This window comes from Emys orbicularis, chromosome 4 (genome assembly GCF_028017835.1).
Source record: "Emys orbicularis isolate rEmyOrb1 chromosome 4, rEmyOrb1.hap1, whole genome shotgun sequence".
NCBI classification, from domain to species: domain Eukaryota; kingdom Metazoa; phylum Chordata; order Testudines; family Emydidae; genus Emys; species Emys orbicularis.
The window spans coordinates 61,095,935-61,118,214 of NC_088686.1; the positions used below are offsets into that span (position 1 = coordinate 61,095,935).

Consider the following 22,280-nt stretch of genomic DNA (forward strand, 5'->3'; position numbering starts at 1 on the left):
TGGTTATAAAGCTTTACCTTTTTGAACCTCCACCTCTGCTGTCATTCAGTACTTATTGCCTGACCTCCCCTCCCCCCCCCATCATTTCCTGTAGGGTGACCAGATGTCCCAATTTTATAGGGACAGTCCTGATTTGGGGGTCTTTTTCTTATATAGGCTCCTATTACCCCCCACCCCCTGTCCTGATTTTTCACACTTGCTGTCTGGTCACCCTAATTTCCGGAACTGTGAAAATGTAAATTGATAAAAATGAAACGAAATGCTTAAAACCCATAATTTAATGCAACTGTGAACATGTAAATAGGAAAAATGCTTAAAATAAGCATCTATTTATCTGTCAAAATTATAAAACATAGAATTCTGTCAAGTCTATGGAAGAGCCACAGTGGCTGTGTTGTTTCAGCCAACACTTAAAGTTGGTGGTTCATTTAGTTAATACCCCATCAAGGGCCTCTCTCTCATCCTCACTCTTCTCAAGTTGTAGCTTTAATAGGAGTATAACAGGAGTCCATGGTATTCTATCTGTCTGGCCCACCCCCTTTTACTGTAGCATCTAATTGCCTCACAATCTTTAATGCAGTTATCCTCATGACACCTCTGCAACACAGGAAAGTGCTGTTATCCCCGTTTTACACATGGGGAACTGAGGCAGAGAGAGAGAACTAAGTGACTTGCCTGAGGTTGTGAGAAGTCTGTGGCAGAGCAGAGAATTGGGTGTGTCAAGTAAGTCCCAGGCTAGCACCTGAAGCCCTGGACCACCCTTTCTCTATTGTTTACTTTCTTGTGCAGTGTTTCAGGGGAGGTCACCATGTCACAGGAGTGGAATGAGTGGGAGCTGAGTAAAGAGAATGTGCAACCCCTGAGACAGGGGCGAATCATGTCTACCCTGCAGGAGGTCTTGTCTCAGCAGGAGACTTCCAGCCACACAGCTATTCAGCAGCAAAAACAGTGAGTAAAATATTGACCTATTTTCATCAGTGTTTCTGTACCTTCTGTTGAGTTTCCACCATTAGTCTCCTGGCTATAAGAAGAGTGTAGGGAGCAGAAGTACAGTCTGAAATTTTACTAATGCTGCTGTGTATGGTTGTAGCACACTAAAGCTGTCAAAGGAATTTGCCTTTTATGCAATATATAGATGAAGGGCTGGTGCCAAAGGGAATTCCTTTTATGGTTCAATAGTGGAACATTTAAACTGCAAGCACTAAGGCAGGGGTTCTCAAACTCTGGGGGTTGGGACCCCTCAGGGGTTGCGAGGTTATTACGTGGGGGGTTGTGAGCTGTTCACGTCTACCACAACACTGCTTTGCTTCCAGCATTTATAATGGTGTTTAAATATATAAAAAAGTGTTGTTGTTTTTTTTAAAATTTATAAGGGAGGGTCGCACTCAGAGGCTTGCTACGTGAAAGGGGTCACCAATAAAAAAGTTTGAGAACACTGCATTAAGGAGAAACTCTTGTGTCTGAATAGTCTTCTAAAGAGGAATATACAAATATTACAGGAGGATGTCCCTCCTTTTCCCCCCTCTGCTTTATAGTAATCTTCCAAATGAAAGTACTGAACAGGGAAGGCACAACTCCTACCATAATAATCTAGTGAGGACGGCTACTTGTCAGGGAAAAATACCTCTCCGCGATAATAATCCTTCAAAATGGGCTACCTGTCAGTTGATTATCTTTCCCTCCCAGGGTACAAGAATTCTCTTGGATGGGACCATATGACTCTCAGGATAGTAACTTTTGGAAATGCGCATTGAAAGGCTATTCCAATGCCTCCTTGTTGTAAAATGTCAGAGTACTAGAAAACTTTTTGTGTCCAAGGATGGTTTAAGAGCCTAATTTGGTTCCTTTGACACCAGTGGGAGCAGGATTTGGTCCTGCTGCAGGAGAAATAAACAAGTTTGTCTCCGAAGAAATATTCACCGTGATATGAATAGGAGTGAAGATCTTGTTTTCTGCCATGTTAACTATATCTTTGTAGTACTGAGTTACTGTTTACGTATCATGTTGTATCTTTTCTAGGGAATTTGAATCTGAAATCCGCTTTTACTCTGGAGATGATCCATTGGATGTTTGGGACAGGTAGGCATCTTTATTTTGCTAGAATGGGACAGTAAAATCTCTAATAGTTGGAAATTCTAGAGAGTTTCATGTAGGACTATTACAAGAAGTGAATAAAGTGCTTTCATTTTTTAACAGAAACCCCCGCATCAATAGGTTAAGGTGTACAAAGAGAAATGTCTTTTGTTGTAATAATCTATGGTCTATCTTTTCTCAGTACTATAAACCTAATTTTTCTTTTCTCATAATATATAAAAATTAAGATGCCTCTATTTTTATACCATCTACAGGTACATCAAATGGACAGAGCAAACATTCCCTCAAGGTGGAAAAGAGAGCAACCTCTCAGCAGTGCTGGAGAGAGCTGTAAAAGCACTGAATGAGCAGCAGAGATACTACAAAGACCCTCGCTATCTCAGTCTCTGGCTCAAGTTTGTAAGTATCCTTTTGATGTTCTCTTAGGTACTTTCTTAAGCATTTTCTGAAGCTTTCGGATGTCACTCAACTGCTTTTCTTTGTACAGTGCATTCTGTGACTGCTAGCAGTGTAAATTTAGGATTAGTTCTCTACACTTCTGTCCGGCACGTGACAGCTGTTCACAATATAGGATTCATATACCAATCTATCATTTAAAGACTGCTCTTCCAATGGAATCTTCAGTAGTCTTCTGGTGTCATTCAGCCTGGACAGAAATTGTACCTGGCTTTCTTCAGAAGTATTCATTTGAAAAACTACATATTTCTTTAGACTGATGCAGCTTGATTCTCTGCTCAGTTAAACAGAGCAGAAGAAGCTTAAAGGAATGCAGCTGACTTGAAATCTAGTCAGTTAGAAGAAGAAAAAAAAACCAGTGAGGGGTAAATGAAATGTCAGCTACTATATTTGCCCCTAAGCCTCAGAACAGCTCATGGTTTTTTATCCTTTGATGTTTTTCTTCTCTTCCCTGTTGCTGCATGGAAGGCACACACAAACAGAGGAAACTGACAGTGAAACTGAATACACAGAATAAATGGAAAGAAGAAAAATTTTTCCTTTAATCTTTTTCTAGTTGTCTTAAATGTCATAACAATAGCAGGCAAAAACATTTCAAAAATATTGTCTTTTTTTTTTTTTTTTAAAGGCACAGGTGCATCATATGCAATAGCAGTTCACAGGTTTCTCTAGGTGGCTCATTTTCCATTGCATATGCCCTGTGTGTTGCTAAGAAGCAGCACATCCTTTTGAAGTGCTTGTTGCTTCCCAGAACTGGGTTCCTTCTGCCTAGTACCCTCTCTCCTGCATCACCCCGGTAGGGGGAGAGTAAGTCTTCTGTTAGGCAAGATCCTTACTCCTGGAAGACACATAATGTCCTCTAGCTACTATCACACATGGACACTTCATAAAGTTCATATCCTTTTCCTTGTCCCTCGGAGTGATTTAATTGGTCCCTTCAAGTAGGAAAATGAGTGATCCTGAACTGTCCAACATCTATAGTTAAGCTGAAGTGAGAATACTGCTGCTACTCACCTGCCTTACAATGAAAAGTAGCTAATTTCAAAACTAATGTAACAGTCAAAAGAATAAAGTAAAATTGGAAGATCTTTATGGCAGGGACTGTTGTTGTTGTTCTGTAACTACAGTGCACAACACGGTGGGGGCTTGGTCCATAACTAGGTCTTCTAGGTATTACAGTAATACTAACATCTCTGCTTTCCTTCCAGTGAAGATCAGACTAGTGTAAAGCTTTGCTTGTTTGAGGCAGAAAGAAGGGTTCTAGTTCTAGTGTAACTTCTCTAACCCAAGTTACAAAATATGAGACCTGAAATAATTTAACAAAATAAATGTTGATTAGCACTGTTCTGCTGGTTTCACAAGGTGCATTTGTTGGAGGGACTGGATCTGGACAGCTTGAGGTTAGTAATGGTGGCTTGTAGGTCACCGTTCTAAATCTAGCCTGATTCGGGAGTGATTTTAAAGTTAATGCTATAGGATGCCCATTCAATTCCACATCAAAACTACCATTCACTTGCATCTTAGTTGGTACCAAATGAATTCCCTAAATCCTAAGTTCCCTTTTGGATGCTAGAGGTAGTCTTTCTTCTTGCTTCTCTTCCCATTCCCCAAATGTCAGGTTGTTGACAGGGTAGTGTGTCCCTGTTCTGAGGATTAACATGACTTTTGCCTCCAGGGCCATTAGTCTGGCACCTTACACAATTCTTAATTACTATTATAAAGAAAAATTAAAGAGAGAAAATGCCCATATGTAAGTTTATGGGCTGGAATTAAGTGAACAGTTCTACCACCCATTAAGTATATGCATAGAGTCATAGGTAACAATAGCAGTCTTGCTTAGTAGCACTATATTTGAATCTTCTAGCAATTGCTTTCCTCATCTTGTGAACTTTTGATATTTCTCTTAAATGCAAAGAGTTATGTCTAACCTTGGGTCTGCTTCTGTGGAACTTGAATTGAAAACAATGGAAGCCTTGCAGGTGCATCAAAGGGCAGCAATTGACCCAGTCTTTATTTTTTTATTTTATTGGTGCAGTAAATCACTGAAACTTCTGGGCTATTGCAGGGAAACTACTGTAGTGAACCGTTGGACCTCTACAGTTATCTACACAGCCAGGAAATTGGCACATCGCTGGCGTTATTCTACATCACATGGGCAGAGGCGCTTGAGGCGAGAGGTAGTTATAAGAAAGCAGATTTAATATTCCAGGAAGGGCTTCAGCGCAGGGCTGAGCCTCAAGACAAACTACAGTCTCATCACAGGTAAAACTTGCCCGTGGAATGAGTAAAAATGGATTTGTTTTGTATGGCTCTGAATAGGCAACCTGCATAGTGAAATTCACACTGACTTTTGCATTTTTTCAGGCAGTTTCAAGCCCGTGTCTCTCGACAGACCCTGCTGGGACTTGAGCAAGATGAGGAGGAGTTGGATCTTTCTGTTATAACTGAAACCCAAAGGAGCTCACTGGCAGAACTGAAAGGCAAGGGGAAGAAAAATGTGAGAGCCCCAATCAGTCGAGTAGGCGATGCTCTTAAAGGTAAGTTTGGCTGGTCAATCCTTATGCTTATTGAAAAACAGTAATCTTGTGATGTCAAAAATACACTTGAGTATAGTATGCAAATAGCTGACATTGGTAGTTGAGTGTTCCTAACATTATTCATATACAACTTGTCTCCTTTTCTACATCTAGCTGCAAACCGAGGCCAAAGCTTCCAGAATTCAACATCTCAACAGGTGTCAAATGGCCCAAATTTTGCTGTATTTGATGAAAACACAGCCTCAATCTCCAGAGCTGAGCTTCCTATACTTACACCACAGCCATGGGCAGCACCCCCAACAGGAAGGGCCAAAGAGAACGAACTGAAGGCAGGACCTTGGAACTCAGGCAGGGTAAGGAATGGCAAGGCTGGTTGCCTAAAAAAGGAGGGAGGTTATAAGAGTAGGTGACTTTTCCCAGTCTCTTTCAAATTAAGTCTACGCATGCTATATATGAAGTCAAACTTATCTCCCTCCTTTAGGATTTAGCTTTATTGTAACTCGCATAACAATAACAAAAGCCTCAACCTAAGATTTCTTCCTAAGCCAGGCTATTTCTATAACTTCCTACAAAATCTCTACATCTCTGCTTCCAGCCCCTTAGCTCCACTGATTTATAAGAAAGCTCCCCTTGCACTGTGAAATCAACAGATACGTCTGCTGAGTCTAATTCTTGCTAACGAGAAGGTGCAACAGAAGAGACCTCGTACCCTTTTATGGAGCTAGGGTGGGGTGGAAAGGAGAGAAGCTGGCCAAGGGTGGAGTAGGAAAAGGGACAGGAGGGAAGGTGTGTACACACACCCACACACACATTTTGGTTAGTCCAGTGAGATGAGATGAGAGCAAAGCAGAAGATTAATTAGCTGCAGCTAAATTGGCTTAGTGCAGCACAACCTGTGGAACAGCTTGAGGATGTGGTTATGCAGCCTTATATGCATGGGAAGGGGGTCAGTAACATTCCACAGGTCTGGTGGCCAGAGAACTGAGACTTAGAGTGGGACAGTTAAGGTGATACATCAAAAGCATCAAGAAGGTGCTGAGGAGAAGTTGCATCGAGGCAGTACTCTAGCAATGTAGAGTGGCTTGCAGACAGACAGGGAAAGGCTGGGGGAGAAGGGATTGTGCTTCAGGCTGCTCCTCTTTGAAAAGAAGCAGTTTAGTCTCAAATGTTAGCTGAGAGCAGCTGAAATTAAGTCAACAGTTTGTTTAAATAGGTACTTCTTGCCTCCATCACTCCAATACCTGAGTGACTTAGTCAGAGCAGATGGAGAGAATAGATGTGGAAGAGTCAAAGGGCAGTAGAAAATATGACCACCTGAGTATCATGAGAGTGAAAATGGTAGAAATCAAACAACTGAGAAGGAAGAGTAGGAAAGAGCAAAGGACTCAAATTATGAAAACCCTGAGAAAAGAATTGCCGCTAGTTAAAGGGCAATTTTGATTGAGAATGAAACGTGCTTGCATAGCTAGCATGTTGGTCCAAGTGAATGGAGTGTGGTTCACAGTATCTGAAGTTTTTAATTAGGGCTGTTGATTAATCGCAGTTAACTCATGCGATTAACTAAAAAAAAATGTATCACGATTAACCACACTGTTTAATAAATTTCAATTGGTCTTCTATTGTTTAATATTTTTGGATGTTTTTCTACATTTTTCAAATAGAAATAAATATATTACAACACAGAATACAAAGTGTACAGTGCTCACTTTATATTATTTTTTATTACAAATATTTGCATTGTAAAAATGATAAACAAAAGATAGTATTTTTCAATTCACCTCATACAAATACTGTAGTGCAATCTCTTTATCCTGAAAGTGTAACTTACAAATGTAGATTTTTGTTGTTGTTGTTACATAACTGCACTCAAAACAAAAACAATGTAAAACTTTAGAGCCTACAAGTCCACTCAGTCCTACTTCTTGTTCAGCCAATCACTAAGACAAGCAAGTTTGTTTACATTTATGGGAGATACTGCTGCCTGCTTCTTTTTTACAATGTTACCTGAAAGTGAGAACAGGCTTTCGCATGTCACTTTTGCAGACAGCGTTGCAAGATATTTACATGCCAGATATGCTAAACTTTCATATGTCCCTTCATGCTTTAGCCACCATTCCAATGTAAGATTTCTAAAGATAGCTACCGCACTCGACCCAAGGTTTAAGAATCTGAAGTGCCTTCCAAAATCTGAGAGGGATGAGGTGTGGAGCATGCTTTCAGAAGTCTTAAAAGAGCAACACTCCGATGCGGAAACAGCAGAAATCGAACCACCAAAAAAGAAAATCGACCTTCTGCTGGTGGCATCGGACTCCGGTGATGAAATGAACATGCGTCCATCCGCTCTGCTTTGGATCGTTATTGAGCAGAACCCATCATCAGCGTGGACTCATGTCCTCTGGAATGGTGGTTGACGCATGAAGGGACACATGAATCTTTAGCGCACTTGGCACATAAATATCTTGCGACGCCGGCTATAACAGTGCCATGTGAACGCCTGTTCTCACTTTCAGGTGACATTGTAAACAAGAAGCGGGACTGAGTGGACTTATAGGTGCTAAAGTTTTATGTTTTACTTTTGAATGCAGTTATTTTTTTGTACATTTGTAAGTTCAACTTTCATGATAAAGAGCTTGCACTACAGTACTTGTATGAGGTGAATTGAAAAATACTATTTCTTTTGTTTTTTACAGTGCAAATATTTGTAATAAAAAGTGGGTACTGTACACTGTATTGTAATAGAAATTAATATATTTGAAAATGTAGAAAACCTCCGAAAGTATTTAAATAAATGGTATTCTATTGTTTAACAGCACGACTAATAGCGATTAATATTTTTAATCGCTTGACAGCCCTATTTTTAATTAAGTCAAGGGGAATGAGAAGGAACAAGGGTTGCCAACTTGATGTTTCCTTTGACTTCCTGGTCATAATCTGCAAGGGAGGAAAATGGGGAAGTCAGGAAGCACTCAGCTGAGAGTAGAGATTATGCTGCTGAAGTATTGGGGCAATCTTAAGCGAAAAGTGGGTGGAAGAGGAAAAAATAAGATATTGACTGGGTAGTGAGGATTATCAACATCTCTGGAAATGAGATAGGAGTCTAAAAGAAAGGTATGTGTCACTGTTTTTCGGGGTGTTGGCCATTTCGAAATTTTGTAACTTGACTGCATAGCAGAAGGAAACTGAAGTGCTGGAGAAATATGGGTTTTTATGGAGGCAGGATTTTTAAGGACTTAATGAGTTGTCATTGCGGACATCAAAAAGTCTGGGCAGAGAAGGAGAACAAATCAGCCTATTGGGTGTGTTTAAGAATGAATCTTTAAGCTGCTAACATTGGGTTTCTGCTCCCTCAGCGTCCTCGCGGTAACATGAACTCTGGTGTAGAGGTGCCCTGTGTGCTGCCCAGCTTTACCCCATATGTGGAAGAGTCTGCACAGCAACAAGTCATGTGAGTTTCCATCTCCTCAGAAGGCTTGTCGTGGGAACTGGCAGGGTTGGGGAGGACACAGCTGCCCTGAATTCTCAAAAGTCTACTTCATAAGTCTATGGCCTTGTCTGTGTGGTGGTAGGGAGCAGCCAAGTCTGATCCAGGTTTGTAGCTATGTTTCGTAGTGTCTTTTGGAACTTTAGAGTTAGTTTAAAAAGGGGTTTTCTTTTGAGAAAGCTTTCAAAAAGTTTCCATGACAAGTATGGAGGAGTATGTTACTTGGCTTGAACCTAGCTTCCTGCTTGTGCATTGCTCACTAAAATGCCTGTAAATTCCTCTGATGTTTTTATCGCTTCATACATCAGGAAAAAAAGTTGAGGTTGTTTACCCCTTTCTGAAGAAGGTGACTGGTGGTAGTTATTCTTGCCACAGCTATCTTGCAGTAGGGAAAGTGAGTGGAACATTGCTTCTTTTTTGACTGTGTATAAAATACAAAAGCAAGAGCATCAAGGGCTTGGTTGCAGCACAGATTTTCCCTAATTCAAAGGGCTTGTCTACACAGTGTGAACAGTGCTGCATTAATGCTCTCTAGGGAACTTTTAGTGTCCTCCATCAGAGTCTACACGGGCCAGTTAGATTCCGTGCACAAAATGTTGATGCACGTTAGAATTCACACCCCACTGTTGTGCATTACTGCACTGTGTAGCTAAGCCCATAGTTTTGTATATTGTGCATGGAATCTAAGCCATGTCCTGGAACCATGCTACCTAGCTGTATCCAAAAGTGTATCATAATCCAGGAACATGTTTATAACAAGGCACGGTCCTGTCTATGCTAAAGACATAAACATATCTCACCTGTTATGGGAGTCGCCTCATGCTATATAGTTGGGTCCCCTGACATGGTTGTTTCCTATAGTATAGGTTGAACCTTTGCTGTTTGCACAGTGTGGTCCTGTCTACACTTATATTTAAAGGGAATTGAGAAACATTTTAAATATGGTTCCACCTAAATTAGCTTTCTAAGTGGTCTGGCCAGTCAGTTTTGGATGAGGCTATACCTTATGGGAACAGTTTAGAAAAATCTGTCCTGTTCTGTCCATGCTATGAGCATTGACCTGCCCCAAACTATGCTTGAAAGAGTTTAACTGGAACCATGTTTACAGAGTGAAAAACAGAATGTGAAAGCTTGGGGTAGAAGGGTCCTAAATAGATTTAGCTGACTCTCTAGCAAATTTCCCAAACCCAACTGTGAGGCCTATATCTTGCATGCTTCAAAATCTTCATGCTGGCCTCAGGGTTCTCTCAGCCCGCTGGCCGAGACCCTGAGAGCCCAGGGCTACGAGGTCCAGATACGCGCCGGGCTCATGGGACCCCCACAACGAGCCGGTTCTAAGAGCATGCAGAGTCGGTCAACGCTACGCCCGGCTCATGAGACAGCTCATGGTGTCCGACACCATCAGGTGGTCCAGAGACATTTATATGGAACACATCACAGGACACCGCCAATACCCCACTGAGTAACTGAGACCGTCAACCAGGGAAATAACCTACTTCCTTCCCTGACGGACCAAGGGACACACCCCACCCATGTACTTATCCGCTACACCGATACTGACTTGGACTCCTTATTCATTCCATGGGTGGCGTACCTGAGCCCACTTATCCACTGACACTTTAAAAACCCTTGCACCCCAATCTAGGTCTATGCAGGTTATGCGATATGTATGCAACTTTTCATCCTTGCAAACGATACCTGTACCCCCCATAACCGAAGCCTGACCCCAGATGTACAGTACCTTCTCTTAACTTGTGTCTATTTAATTTTAAACATTCACTTTTCTTAATGTGAAAACTTAAGTTTTAACTTTCTGCATTAGGATTTTTTCCACAGAACTCTTCACTAGAATTTCAATAAGCATCATCTTGCACAGAGTTAAACAGATTTCACAAATTCAGTTGTTCACAAGTCTGCATTGACTGGGAGTGGTGACGGTTGGAACTGTTGTCTTAAGGCTTACTTTTCTTGCTTAGATAACAAAATGAGCCAGGGGGGAGGTGATTGGTGACAAGAAGCTGCAGATGGCAAATTAATCCATAAGGGTCTCTGGGGCTAAAGGCAAAAAACTCCCACTCTAGAACATACGTGTTGTATAGCAGGTGTATACTATTTGACTAGACCTTATTGGTGCTTGTGTTTATTACCACTTACCCATAGGTGTCTACTTATAAATTTTCTGCTGTTCCATTCCTTTCTGTTGCCTTTCCTGTTTCATGAGCTGACTTATGTTGCCCATAGGCTGTCCTGAACTTAACTGGATCTTTTGAGATATCCATACTTCCATCCATGCTCCCATCTCTGGGGACTGTGTGCTGAATGTTAATTATCTTTTGTTCTCTTAGTACTCCCTGCAAAATTGAGCCCAGCATAAATCATGTTTTAAGTGCTCGGAAGCCTGGGAAGGAAGAAGATCCACTACAACGGGTGCAAAACCATCAACAGGACAGTCAGGAGAAGAAAGAGATTGCAATGTATTGTAAAGAGAGAGTTTATGCTGGAGTAGAGGAGTTCTCCTTGGAGGAGATTCGAGCTGAAATATATAGAAAGAAAGCAAAAAAGAGAAGGGAAGGTATGCATCAAAATGGGATGACCTGAAGTTTCTTCAGATTGATCAGAAAACTACATTTGCAGTTTCCATTAGGTGTGGCAGCCTTCATTATTGCTACTGATGAAGGCAAAGCATCAGGTAGGACTGTTGCTTAGCACCTGTTGATACTAAGAGTAGAAAACCAGCAACAGAGGACTGAGAAGACTTATGTGGAGGTCTATAATGGGATGGGGAGGGGGAAAAGAGGTTCACTGGCTCATCAGTGTTAACAGGTGAACCATTGTGGATGACAGCACTCCTCAAGCTGTTCCTAGGAAGGAATGTGTGCTGTCTGCCTCAACTATAGGGGTGTATCCAGGAACAGCAGAGATTAAACTGGATCTGTTTGGCAAATGGGCCTTTTTACCTACCTATCCTCTTTGGTTCTGTTAATAGTAGGGCTGTCAATTAATCACAGTTAACTCATGTGATTAACTCAAAAAAATTAATCGTGATTAAAAAAATTAATTGCAGTTTTATTCGCACTGTTAAACAATAGAATAGCAATTGAAATTTATTAAATATTTTGGATATTTTTCTACATTTTCATATATATTCTGTGTTGTAATTGAATTTGAAGTGTATATTTTTGATTACAAATATTTGCACTGTAAAAATGATAAACAAAAGAAATAGTATTTTTCAATTCACCTCATACAAGTACTGTAGTGCAATCTCTTCGTCATGAAAGTGCAACTTACAAATGTAGATTTTTGTTTTTGTTACGTAACTGCACTCAAAAACAAAACAATGTAAAATTTTAGAGCCTGCAAGTCCACTCAGTCCTACTTCTTGTTCAGCCAATCGCTAAGACAAACAAGCTTGTTTACATTTACAGGAGATAATGCTGCCCTCTTCTCATTTACAATGGCCCCAGCAAGTGAGAACAGGCATTTGCATGGCATTTTTGTAGCTGGCATTGCAAGGTATTTACATGCCAGATATGCTAAACATTCATATGCCCCTTCATGCTTCAGCCACCGTTCCAGAGGACATGCTTTCATGCTGATGTCTCTTGTTTTTTTTAAAAAAAAGTGTTAATTAAATTTGTTACAATTCTCCCCCAAGGAGTTCAGTATGTCCCCTGCTCTGTTTTACCCGCATTCTGCCATATATTTCATGTTATAGCAGTCTCAGATGTTGACCCAGCACATGTGGTTCATTTTAAGAACACTTTCACTGCAGATTTGACAAAACGGGAAGAAGGTACCAATGTGAGATTTCTAAAGATAGCTACCGCACTCGACCCAAGGTTTAAGAATCTGAAGTGCCTTCCAAAATCTGAAAGGGATGAGGTGTGGAGCATGCTTTCAGAAGTCTTAAAAGAGCAACACTCCAATGCGGAAACTACAGAATCTGAACCACCAGAAAAGAAAATCAACTTTATGCTGGTGGCATCCGAATCAGATAATGAAAATGAACATGCGTCGGTTCGCACTGCTTTGGGTTGTTATCGAGCAGAACCCATCATCAGCTTGGATGCATGTCCTCTGGAATGGTGGTTGAAGCATGAAGGGACATATGAATCTTTAGCGCATCTGGAACGTAAACATGTTGCAATGCTTGCTACAACAGTGTCATGTGAACGCCTGTTCTCACTTTCAGGTGACATGGTAAACAAGAAGTGGGCAGCATGATCTCCTGCAAATGTAAACAAGCTTGTTTGTCTGAGCGATTGGCTGAACAAGAAGTAGGACTGAGTGGAGTTGCAGGCTCTAAAATTTTACATGGTTTTATTTTTGAGTGCAGTTTTTTTTGTACATAACTCTACATTTGTAAGCTCAACTTTCACAATCGAGATTGTACTACCGTACTTGTATTAGGTAAATTGAAAAATACTATTTTTTTACAGTGCAAATATTTGTAATAAAATAAATATAAAGTGAGCACTGAACACTTCGTATTCTGTGTTGTAATTGAAATCAATATATTTGAAAATGTAGAAAACACCCAAAAATATTTAAATAAATGGTATTCTATTACTGTTTAACAGTGCAATTAATCACGGTTAATTTTTTTAATTGCTTGACAGCCCTAGTTAATAGCTTAAATAAATACCACTCACCAGGAAGGAGGTGGGGAAACTTTTTTCTTTATAAGAGGATCTTGTGTCTGTTACTGGGGATGTGCATAGTTTGGGCTTGGCTACAGGGTTACTCATAAGGAATACATAATACTTTAATTAGGCTTTCCTTCTTTAGAGGAGTTTCATGCCATAGCACAGCAGACAGCAGAGATGCAGAGGAGGATTGAAGAGCTGGAGAAGAAGCTAAAGGAGAAAGATGATGACCAGCAGCAGAGACCATCTGAGCAGGTATCTTCTTCCCTGTTCATTTGTGCTAATGGCCTACCTGTATGAAGGCAGATGAAACTTCTAATGGAACAGTGACTCCTGTTTTTATCTGGCTTGTACAGTTTCCTCCCTCTTACTCTGAAGGGATATTTAAATTTTTGGTATAAATAACTCATACGGCCACCACCCTAATAACTGAAAGATGAGAGAAATATTGTTTTCTATAGTTTTTTCTTTTCCAGTTTATTTTAAGTATGATGGATAAAAATTAATGGCTTTAAAAAAATCTGACTTATTTAAATCTGATTTTTTTTATTTTAATTTTTTTCTTTTAAAACTAAATTTGACAACCTATGTTAAGCCCTGAGCTTCTATTGAAATTGTGTAAATAAAAATATACTAAATGTAAGAGCCCACCTCAAACTTATTTACTTAAAGGCTGCTTTTTACATATTGAATTGGAAGAAAACATTTTTCACTTCTGATGTCAACCTTTATAAATGTGGCACAGTCTGTCATATGCTGCACTACATTTCTATATAATTTTCAATCCTAAAAGTGAAGTGAATGTTGGTGTTTTACTTTTTTCCAAATGTTAGTAATTTGCTGGAAAGTTTAGCAGAAATACTTTTTTCTTATGTATCCAATGCATAACTAGAAATAAAAATGCTGTTTAAAAATGCCCAAACAGAATTCTAACGTCCATCCAAATACAGCTAGACACAAATTATGAATAAACAGTTAATTATCTAGTAAATGCACTTTCTAACCATGCACTTTCTTACATTTATTCACACTCTTAATTTCTATATTAAGCTATGTAATTGCTCAAATAAATGTGTGTAGTTATGCTGTATCCTCCTGGCTAATGAAGTAACAAATGTAGTGTAAAAACTATATTTAATTGTAAATAATAAAATCAGCACATCATTATTATACCAACCAATGAGAATCTTTCTGTAGAAAAATAAAGTGCATACAGGAAGCATGATTTAAATTGTTTTAAATAAGTTATCTGCTTTCTGATTTTAAATCATTAAAATTGGTGATTTAAATAACCATCAATCTACCTTGACTTTAACTACACACGGAGTGCTATCGCATACAGTTTTGGAAGTTGGTAGTATGGCTTGCAATTCGCTCACTGAGTGCTGTCTCTCTCACCTCTGCCACTCCCCCTTTCATGGTCACAGCCAACAGAAGAGAGGGAGCCTGCAAGAATGGAATCGGTTTTGGTGGGCACTTCAGAGCCTCTTGAAGCACAAGGAGAAGTTGCTTTCTCCAGTGCAGAAGCACTCACTGCAGCATCTCTTGTGAAGAAACTGACTGGATTGCAAAGGTAGTGCAGGATTTGCTTTGGGAGCAGGAGGTGGAGAGGCTCTGCCTCAATGTGGTTTTGTTTGCTTTTTTTAGTATGGATCACTTTCTGGGAAGCCTGTGGTTTTTTGTTTTTGTTTTTTTGTTTGTTTGGTTTTTTTTGTTTGTTTGTTTGTTTAAATTTTTCCTCGTCAAAATATACCCTGATCTCTGTATTGGCCTCTGAACAGAATCAGGTATCTGTCTTCAGAGGATTTTAATAATTTGTCTGAGAAGAGTAATGTTTAGTGTGTTATACCATAGCGGAGTTCAGCTTACTTGTCTACTAAGTCTAGTTAGGGGCTGCATGCATGTATTAAAAACTTGCCTATATTTTGTTCACAGTGAGTCCCAGCTGGCAGAAAATGCTCAGCAGCACGAACAGCCGTGCTCCAAGGGTAAGTTCTGTTTGCACTGATACCATTTTGAGAGAAGGCGGTGCTGATGGGAAGTAGTCATTCAAATGAATAGCAGAACTGTGTGGATTAGAATAGTGAAAAGAACATGCTTAATTGGCATTGGTCTTGTTCAGGGGTCTCAGATGCTCAGTGTTCTGTTGATTAAGAGGTGTGATTATTTAGAGAGACCTGCAAATCTAATAATTTTAATAGCTGAGGATCCTTCCTCCTTTTCCTGAGTACAGTTCTAGAGTTTCATACTCTCTCTCTTTGAGACTGATATCAGTTTAGCGTGCCTTCTGGAGGAGCTGGTAGTATTCTACAGTTGGACTGCTGTAGCTGAGAATGCCTTTTCTCAGACCTTGTGTACTCTACTCGTTCCTGAAAGGGTGTAGGCTGACGAAATTATCTTCTTGATGGCCAGACATGAGATTCTGTCAATAAGGAATAGTAAATAACCCAGCCTCTAGCTGTGCGCTCAGAAATCCGGAGAGACAATGTGTTTTTGGATGACCAGATGAGCAGAAAATTGAGACCACACTTAAGAAAAAAGGTACAAGCTATAAAGAAAATTCCAGACACAGCACACTGGCTCATTTTTTAAGAACTATCCTTTTACTCTCTGAGTTTCTTTAACATGGCAAAACCAAATGATCTTAACACTATGAGCTACTATTGTGATTTAAATGGGGTGCTTTTAAGCATGAGTCCAAATACTTCCTGCTAGGACAGGCACTTTGAGCTGTCTTATATGGGTCTGAAGCACCATTGTGTGCATTGTGCTGTGCAGGAGCATCTATCTATATTACCCAGTCTCTGTTTTTAATTCCAGATGCAGATCTCCCTCCTTCACTGGATCCTACTATGTTTTTCTCCATATTTGATGAATCGTCTGCTTCAGAAAACCAGAATGTCAGGTTATAGAATCACTGAAACGTATACATAATAAATTGCCTAGACTACCCCCATACCACTCCCTCTACAGCACAATTATTCATGACAGTATTCCTTTTTTTGCATTGTCTAGTTTTGTCTCATTGCTCTTGGGAGACTCCACAGCCTCATGGTCAGGAAAAAAATTCCCCGATATTCATCCTAAATCTTTCCTTTATTAATTTCACATAATTATTCTCTTCTCGCAGTGCATCTTCTCCTCTCTTCCCCCTTCCCCTTCCTGCCCCCCCCCCCCCCCCACACACACACACATACTACCTTAACAAGATTGTCTTCGTTCTTGGTAAGTAGTTTATTGTATTGGTTTGTAGTTCTGACCTAAAAAGGAGGCAAAGTGGTCTTGAAGTGTTGAGTGAATTAAGTCTCTATAGGAGAGCAAAAGTTATTTTTGTAAATATTTAATGCAATGTCACTTTTATTTAGTCATCCTGCAGGCCACCCACAGAAAAGTGCCCGACGTCCCCTTGCTATTCGTAAACCTTCAGATAGTATCACCGCCAAGGAAAACATATCACCAGAAGTCTGCGTAAGGAGAAATTTCCTCTATCAGCTCTTGGAGGAGAGGAGGATGAGGTGTAGAATGTGCTATTGCTGAACTTGATGATGGTGTGATAGAAGGACTAATGAGTCCTTGATGGAAACTAGCAGTACCATACTTTCAGAAAGGGATCCCTGGCTTTTCTCTTTGGTTTGCGAGCCATTGGAGTGACCTTCAGATCACACTGCAAGACTTGTTTGTTTTTAGCTTTCTCTTGAGACGTGGCTGATCAGGACATGAGTGCAGCTTTTTTGGGGTGAAGGGATGCTTTAAAAAAACACTAAAGCATAATGTAGTTATGGCATGTTAATGACCATTTCTTATATGACTTGAACAGACCTAGTCCTTTCTTCAGAGTTTACAGTGTAATTGGACAAACATGGAATGTAGACAAAAAGAAAGAATTGAAGTGAACAAAAATCGCTTGTATAACAAGCAAATCATAAAAGTTCTGATGATTTTAAAGTAGGGAGTGATATGGGGGGAGGAGGACACTGCACAGAAATGGAAGTTGGTGACAGAAAACAAGGCTATAAAAGTGGGCAGAGAGAAGACAACTGATGCGTGGTTAGAAACAGAATGGAAAAGGCATTAAGGTGAGAGGGCAAGACGGGAAACAGTAAAAAAGCAAGAAGAGACAAGGTACAAAGTGGGGAGTGAGGGATAACAAGGCAGGGGGCAGAGTTGAGCAGAGTCTTAGCAGTCATGATGAGTTTGAACTTTATGCGGAAGTAGGTAATGAGCAAGTGAAGGGATTTGAGAGAGGAAGATACAATTAGGATGGCCAGAGATATGATTAAGGCTGAATGCTGGATAGATTGAAGAGGAGAAAAGTGAATATCCGTGAAAACTGAATAGATAAGATTGCAGTAGTTCATGTGATACATAACCATGATGTGAACCATGGCTTGGTTGAAGAGAGGATGAAGTAGGGGCATTTTTGTTTTTTTTTTGGCAGTGTGATAGAGGAAGAAGCATTTAGATTTGGTGAGAGCCAAGATGTTGAGGAAAGGGAAGAGTAAAAGAGACCCTCAAAATTGCAACTTTGAGCGATAGGAATGAGACTGGATTTGTCACCAATGATGGAGAAAGTAGGCAGGGCACAGTTTCAAAAGGAAGATGAGAAGTTCAGTTTTTGCCATGTGTAAGTGGTGAGACATCTCTGAGGAGGTATGGGATCCTGTACAGAATGGGGGGTAGAAGGGTAAAAATAACAATGGTTGTACATGTAGGCAACCAGAAGGCTAATGGAAAGGAGAAAAGACTGGCCTTTAGGGCAGTGTTTCCCACATCATGGGTTGTGTGTGTCCCCTTCTGCTCCCGCTTACCCTGAGCATCAGGCAGTGACAAGGGCAGCAGGATCCAGATGGCGGCAGCAGCACAGAGGAAGCAGCCAGAGCCAGTGAGCAGTCAGTCAGCAGCCTTTCTTTGCCCTGCGCATTGCCTGGAGGCCGCTTCCTTCGTGGTGCTGCTGCTGCCTGGATCCTGTTCTCACTTCCCTTAGGCAGCAGAGTGGGGAGCAGGATCTGGGAAGCAGCAACAGTACAGAGGAAGCAGCTGGAGCTAGCAAGCAGACAACACTGGTGGGGACAGTGGCCTGCCCATGGGGAGAGACGGGGGGTCCAGCTAGGGGCTGCAGGAGGGGGTAGGGTTGGGAGAGTAAGGGTTTGTGGGGGGAGCAGGGGCTGGACAGCTGTGAAGGAAGGTGGAGGAGGGGAGATGAGGAAGTAGGAGCAATGGGGGCCCTCAAAAGACAAAAATGCATTTGGTGGGGTCACCTTTATTAAAAAGTTTAGGAACCACTGCCTTATGGCATGTCCAAAAGGGAAGACTGAGGAAATCTTTCTCCTGAGGCAATTCTAATTCTGAAGGCTTGGTTAGCAAGGTAGGAGAACTAAGAATTGGACAGTCCTGAAGTCCGAAGAAACTGAGGGTCTCAAGGAGAAATGTGGAGAGTGGTTGTGTCAAAGGTTCAGGGTGTTGCAGGTGAATGATTATTGAGAAGAGATCTTTAGGACTTTGGAATTCAGAAGTCATTAGTGGCTTTGAAGGCTGTCTGTTTTGAGTTGGGAAGGATTTTAATGCTTGATATACTTTTGATTTTTAACTTTTTATAATGTGCCTACTGAACATACACAGATGGAAATAAATTTTATTCGGTGATCACTTTACTAGTCACTGAAATTCACCCACTTCTGAGGTGAATGGTAGTAAGCTTTAAACAGTTCTCAGCAACACTATGTTAAACAATAGCTCAGGACAGAAAGAAAATGATATAACTCTAGGTAGGCAGAACTCACTCACCCAACTGAAACTAACAGTATGATATAGGAGGAGCATATGAAGCCTGTACCAGAGATACCTTTCATCCAAGATGAGAAGAGCCAGAAGGGAAGAGAAATACAAATGTTGATGATTGGGGGGTGATCAGATGACTGGACTGGCTATGGGAATAGTATGAACTGGAAAAGGAGTGAGAAAGGGGACAGAGCATTGGAGGAGGTGACATGGGTTTAAAAATTAAAAAGTGAAGACCAATTTTAGTTGTATATTTTGCATATACAGTAGAACCTCAGTTACGAACACCTCGGGAATGGAGATTGTTTGTAACTCAAATGTTCGTAACTGAACAAAACATGGTGGTTCTTTCAAAACTTTGAAACTTTACTATGCAGAAGAAAAATGCTGCTTTCCCTTTTATTTTTTTTAATAGTTAACACAGTACTGTACTGTATTTGCTTTTTTTAGTCGCTGCTGCTGTCTGATTTTTCGTACTACACCTCTACCTCGATATAACGCTGTCCTCGGGAACCAAAAAATCTTACCGCGTTCTAGGTGAAACCGCGTTATATCAAACTTGCTTTGATCCAACAGAGTGCGCACCCCCCCCCCCCCCCCCCCGGAGCACTGCTTTACCGCGTTCTATCCGAATTCATGTTATATCGGGTCGCGTTATATCGGGGTAGAGAAGTACTTGTTCTAAATGAGGTGCGTGGTTGACTGGTCAGTTTGTAACTCTGGTGTTCGTGACTCTGAGATTCTACTGTAAACTGTCAGAAAGCAGAATTATGTACAACTTACATCGTTAATCAGCATAAATAACAAGGACATCCAGTAGTCTGCCATCTGGAAGTTTTCAGGAAGGAAGCTAAAAATGAGTAACAAGTTGTTGCTTTTTGTGTTGGAGAGTAGGGGGAGGTAGATATCCTCAGAGGCTTTTTATATGACAGGCTTTTTAATAGAAACTGTTCAAGACCAAAAATAAAATAAAATCAAGAGGCTGGGTGGTAGCTGTCACCTAATTTGTTCTGCTTTCTACTTGTTTCAGGATGAGCTCCATGGAATTGAACCCTTAGCTGAAGATGCAATTTTGACTGGCTCCTATAAGAACAAAACCCTTTGCCCCAGCCCAGAAGATACGTGTGACTTTGTTAGGGCAGCCCACTTGGCATCAACTCCCTTCCATGGTGTAGTGGCACAGAGAATCCAACCTCCTACCAATCCAGAGAGTACCCTGAAGGAAGAGTGTCCAGAGCCTAAGAGCACATCTGTGAGCCAGCAAATCCCTATTTGTGAGGGTATCTACAATGAAACTCTTTGCATTAAGAAGCTGAGGTAATTCTCTGTGGATCACATCTCCATCAAGAGCAAAATACCTTATGCCCTTTTTTCCTGTTTGAGTCTTTGGTTGCTGGGAGTCTCTCTCCCAAGATTAGATGTAACGAATATTCTTAGTAGAGCCGGGTGTACTTAACACATCATTTTTCCAGCTCAGTCCAGGATTTGGGTTGCATTTTGCCATTCTTTGAGATTTTACACCAATAAAATAGAATTCATTGTTCAGCCAACAGTCACAGCTTTGCTGTAATGTTTAACTTCATGCTCTGTGTATCTAAAGATTAAAGCTGAGTAAAAATTTTTGCCAAAAAGTTAGACAGAATAACCAATTCCGGTTATATTTCAGGGTTTCCTACTTTCTTATTAATATATTAATGGTTTGGCTCATGAGGGCTTGTCCAGTCTCCATTTCAGGATGAAAAGGGGATTGTGAATTCATTCAGTGTTTACTGGGGATGTCTGGCATATTTTTGTAGCTAAGGGATTGGCATCCAGGCACCACAGCAGCTGGAAGATTGAGTAGCTGATAGTCTTCTCATTTACAGCCCAATTATGGAAGCAAGTCAGGAAGACACCCGCTCCTCTGGTTCATCTGTTTCCTCAGCCTCCTCTCTTTCCTCTGTTACACACATCTCCACTATTAAATATCTGCATATCCCTGAGAAACTGGAATTGGCTCAGAGCCTGCCTGTTGAAATGGCTAGCGACACTAGAGGCAGTGAAGACACTACTAGTAAGTACCAAGTCTCAATTTCAGTTGAGACCACGTGTCTTAGATTTGAGCTCAGCTACAGTCTCTTCAGTATGTATATCCTGTATTCTGCTGTATTTTGTGTAAACATCTCATTGGCTTTATGGTTTTATAAGTGTAAGTCTATGCAGTGGGCTGTGATATCCTGTCTTATAACTAGGCTAAGTAACAGTGTGGGGAATATAAATAAAACAAATTTGAAGGATGTTAATATTAAATGGGGAGAGGGATCATTTAAGGTAATATAATGCAATATAATTAAGAGTAATGGGATGAAATTAAGAAATGGAAAAATAAGGGCTTTTCTACACATGAAAACTAATCCAGAATAAGGTAGGGTCTGAATTTTAAAGCACATTAACTATTCCTGATTAACTCCTTGTATGGACATTTTTATTCTGGAATAACTCTCTCTGTAGACAACCCTTAGCTTGAATGGCAGGGAAAGCTTCCTTACAGGAAGATCTTTTAGGCTCTAGAACAGTCTTCGCAGGAAAGTAGTCAAAGTGCCATAGTTTGGGATATTGAAAAGGCCATCATCCAACTCTAAATCTAAACATATTTTAGAAATGCCTTAAACTTGCCCTTTAAGTTCCGCTTCAACTTCTTTTTTTTGCTTTTACAATCGCAACTTCCTGTTTTCTGAATGTCTTTCCTCCCTTGTTGGTATGGAAAACACAAACTATGAGGACTGATTCTATAGAGTCCCTTCGATTGTTTTCCTCTTCTAGTCAAAATGGCTGCTGTAATTGAAAGAAATTTTTCTTCTAGAGAGACAAGGTGGATAAGGTAATATCTTTTAGTGGCCCAACTTCTGTTGTCTCTCACCAAGCTTTCGAGCCACACAGAACTCTTCTTCAGGTACCTTTTCCAGACCTGAAGAAGAGCTCTCTGTGGCTCAGTCTTCTCTCTTCCCCCCACCCCCCAACAGAAGTTGGGCCTCTAAAATCTTACCTCATCCACCTTGTGTCTCGTATATCCTGAGACTGACATGTCTACAACTACACTTTTTTCTTCTAGAGTCAGCGTAATTTCATATGTTGTAATAAGCCCAAACTTGCGAAATTGTGGGTGTGTATAGCTAGGTACCTAAATCCATATTAAGTGGCTATATTTTCAAAGGTGTTGAGCATTCATATCTCCCATTTGATTACAGGAAGAAGCATGTAAGTTGACTGTTACTCTTCAGTTAGTGGATAGTAAATTTACTAGCA

At 40.5% G+C, this 22,280-nt stretch overlaps 1 protein-coding gene across 1 annotated transcript in view; it reads left to right on the forward strand.

Annotated features, from left to right (window-relative positions):
- Window positions 1–808: 808 nt before the first annotated feature.
- The window catches only part of BUB1B (BUB1 mitotic checkpoint serine/threonine kinase B), a 40,442-nt gene continuing 18,970 nt past the window's right edge, over window positions 809–22,280 (forward strand). The window contains 17 exon segments of the mRNA XM_065403723.1: window positions 809–948; window positions 2,020–2,079; window positions 2,349–2,493; window positions 4,616–4,812; window positions 4,915–5,087; window positions 5,241–5,440; window positions 8,438–8,532; window positions 10,914–11,140; window positions 13,360–13,472; window positions 14,645–14,790; window positions 15,153–15,205; window positions 15,658–15,717; window positions 15,720–15,758; window positions 16,038–16,122; window positions 16,583–16,685; window positions 20,026–20,312; window positions 20,861–21,048. Of these exon segments, the coding sequence (XP_065259795.1) occupies window positions 809–948; window positions 2,020–2,079; window positions 2,349–2,493; window positions 4,616–4,812; window positions 4,915–5,087; window positions 5,241–5,440; window positions 8,438–8,532; window positions 10,914–11,140; window positions 13,360–13,472; window positions 14,645–14,790; window positions 15,153–15,205; window positions 15,658–15,717; window positions 15,720–15,758; window positions 16,038–16,122; window positions 16,583–16,685; window positions 20,026–20,312; window positions 20,861–21,048 (2,311 nt within the window).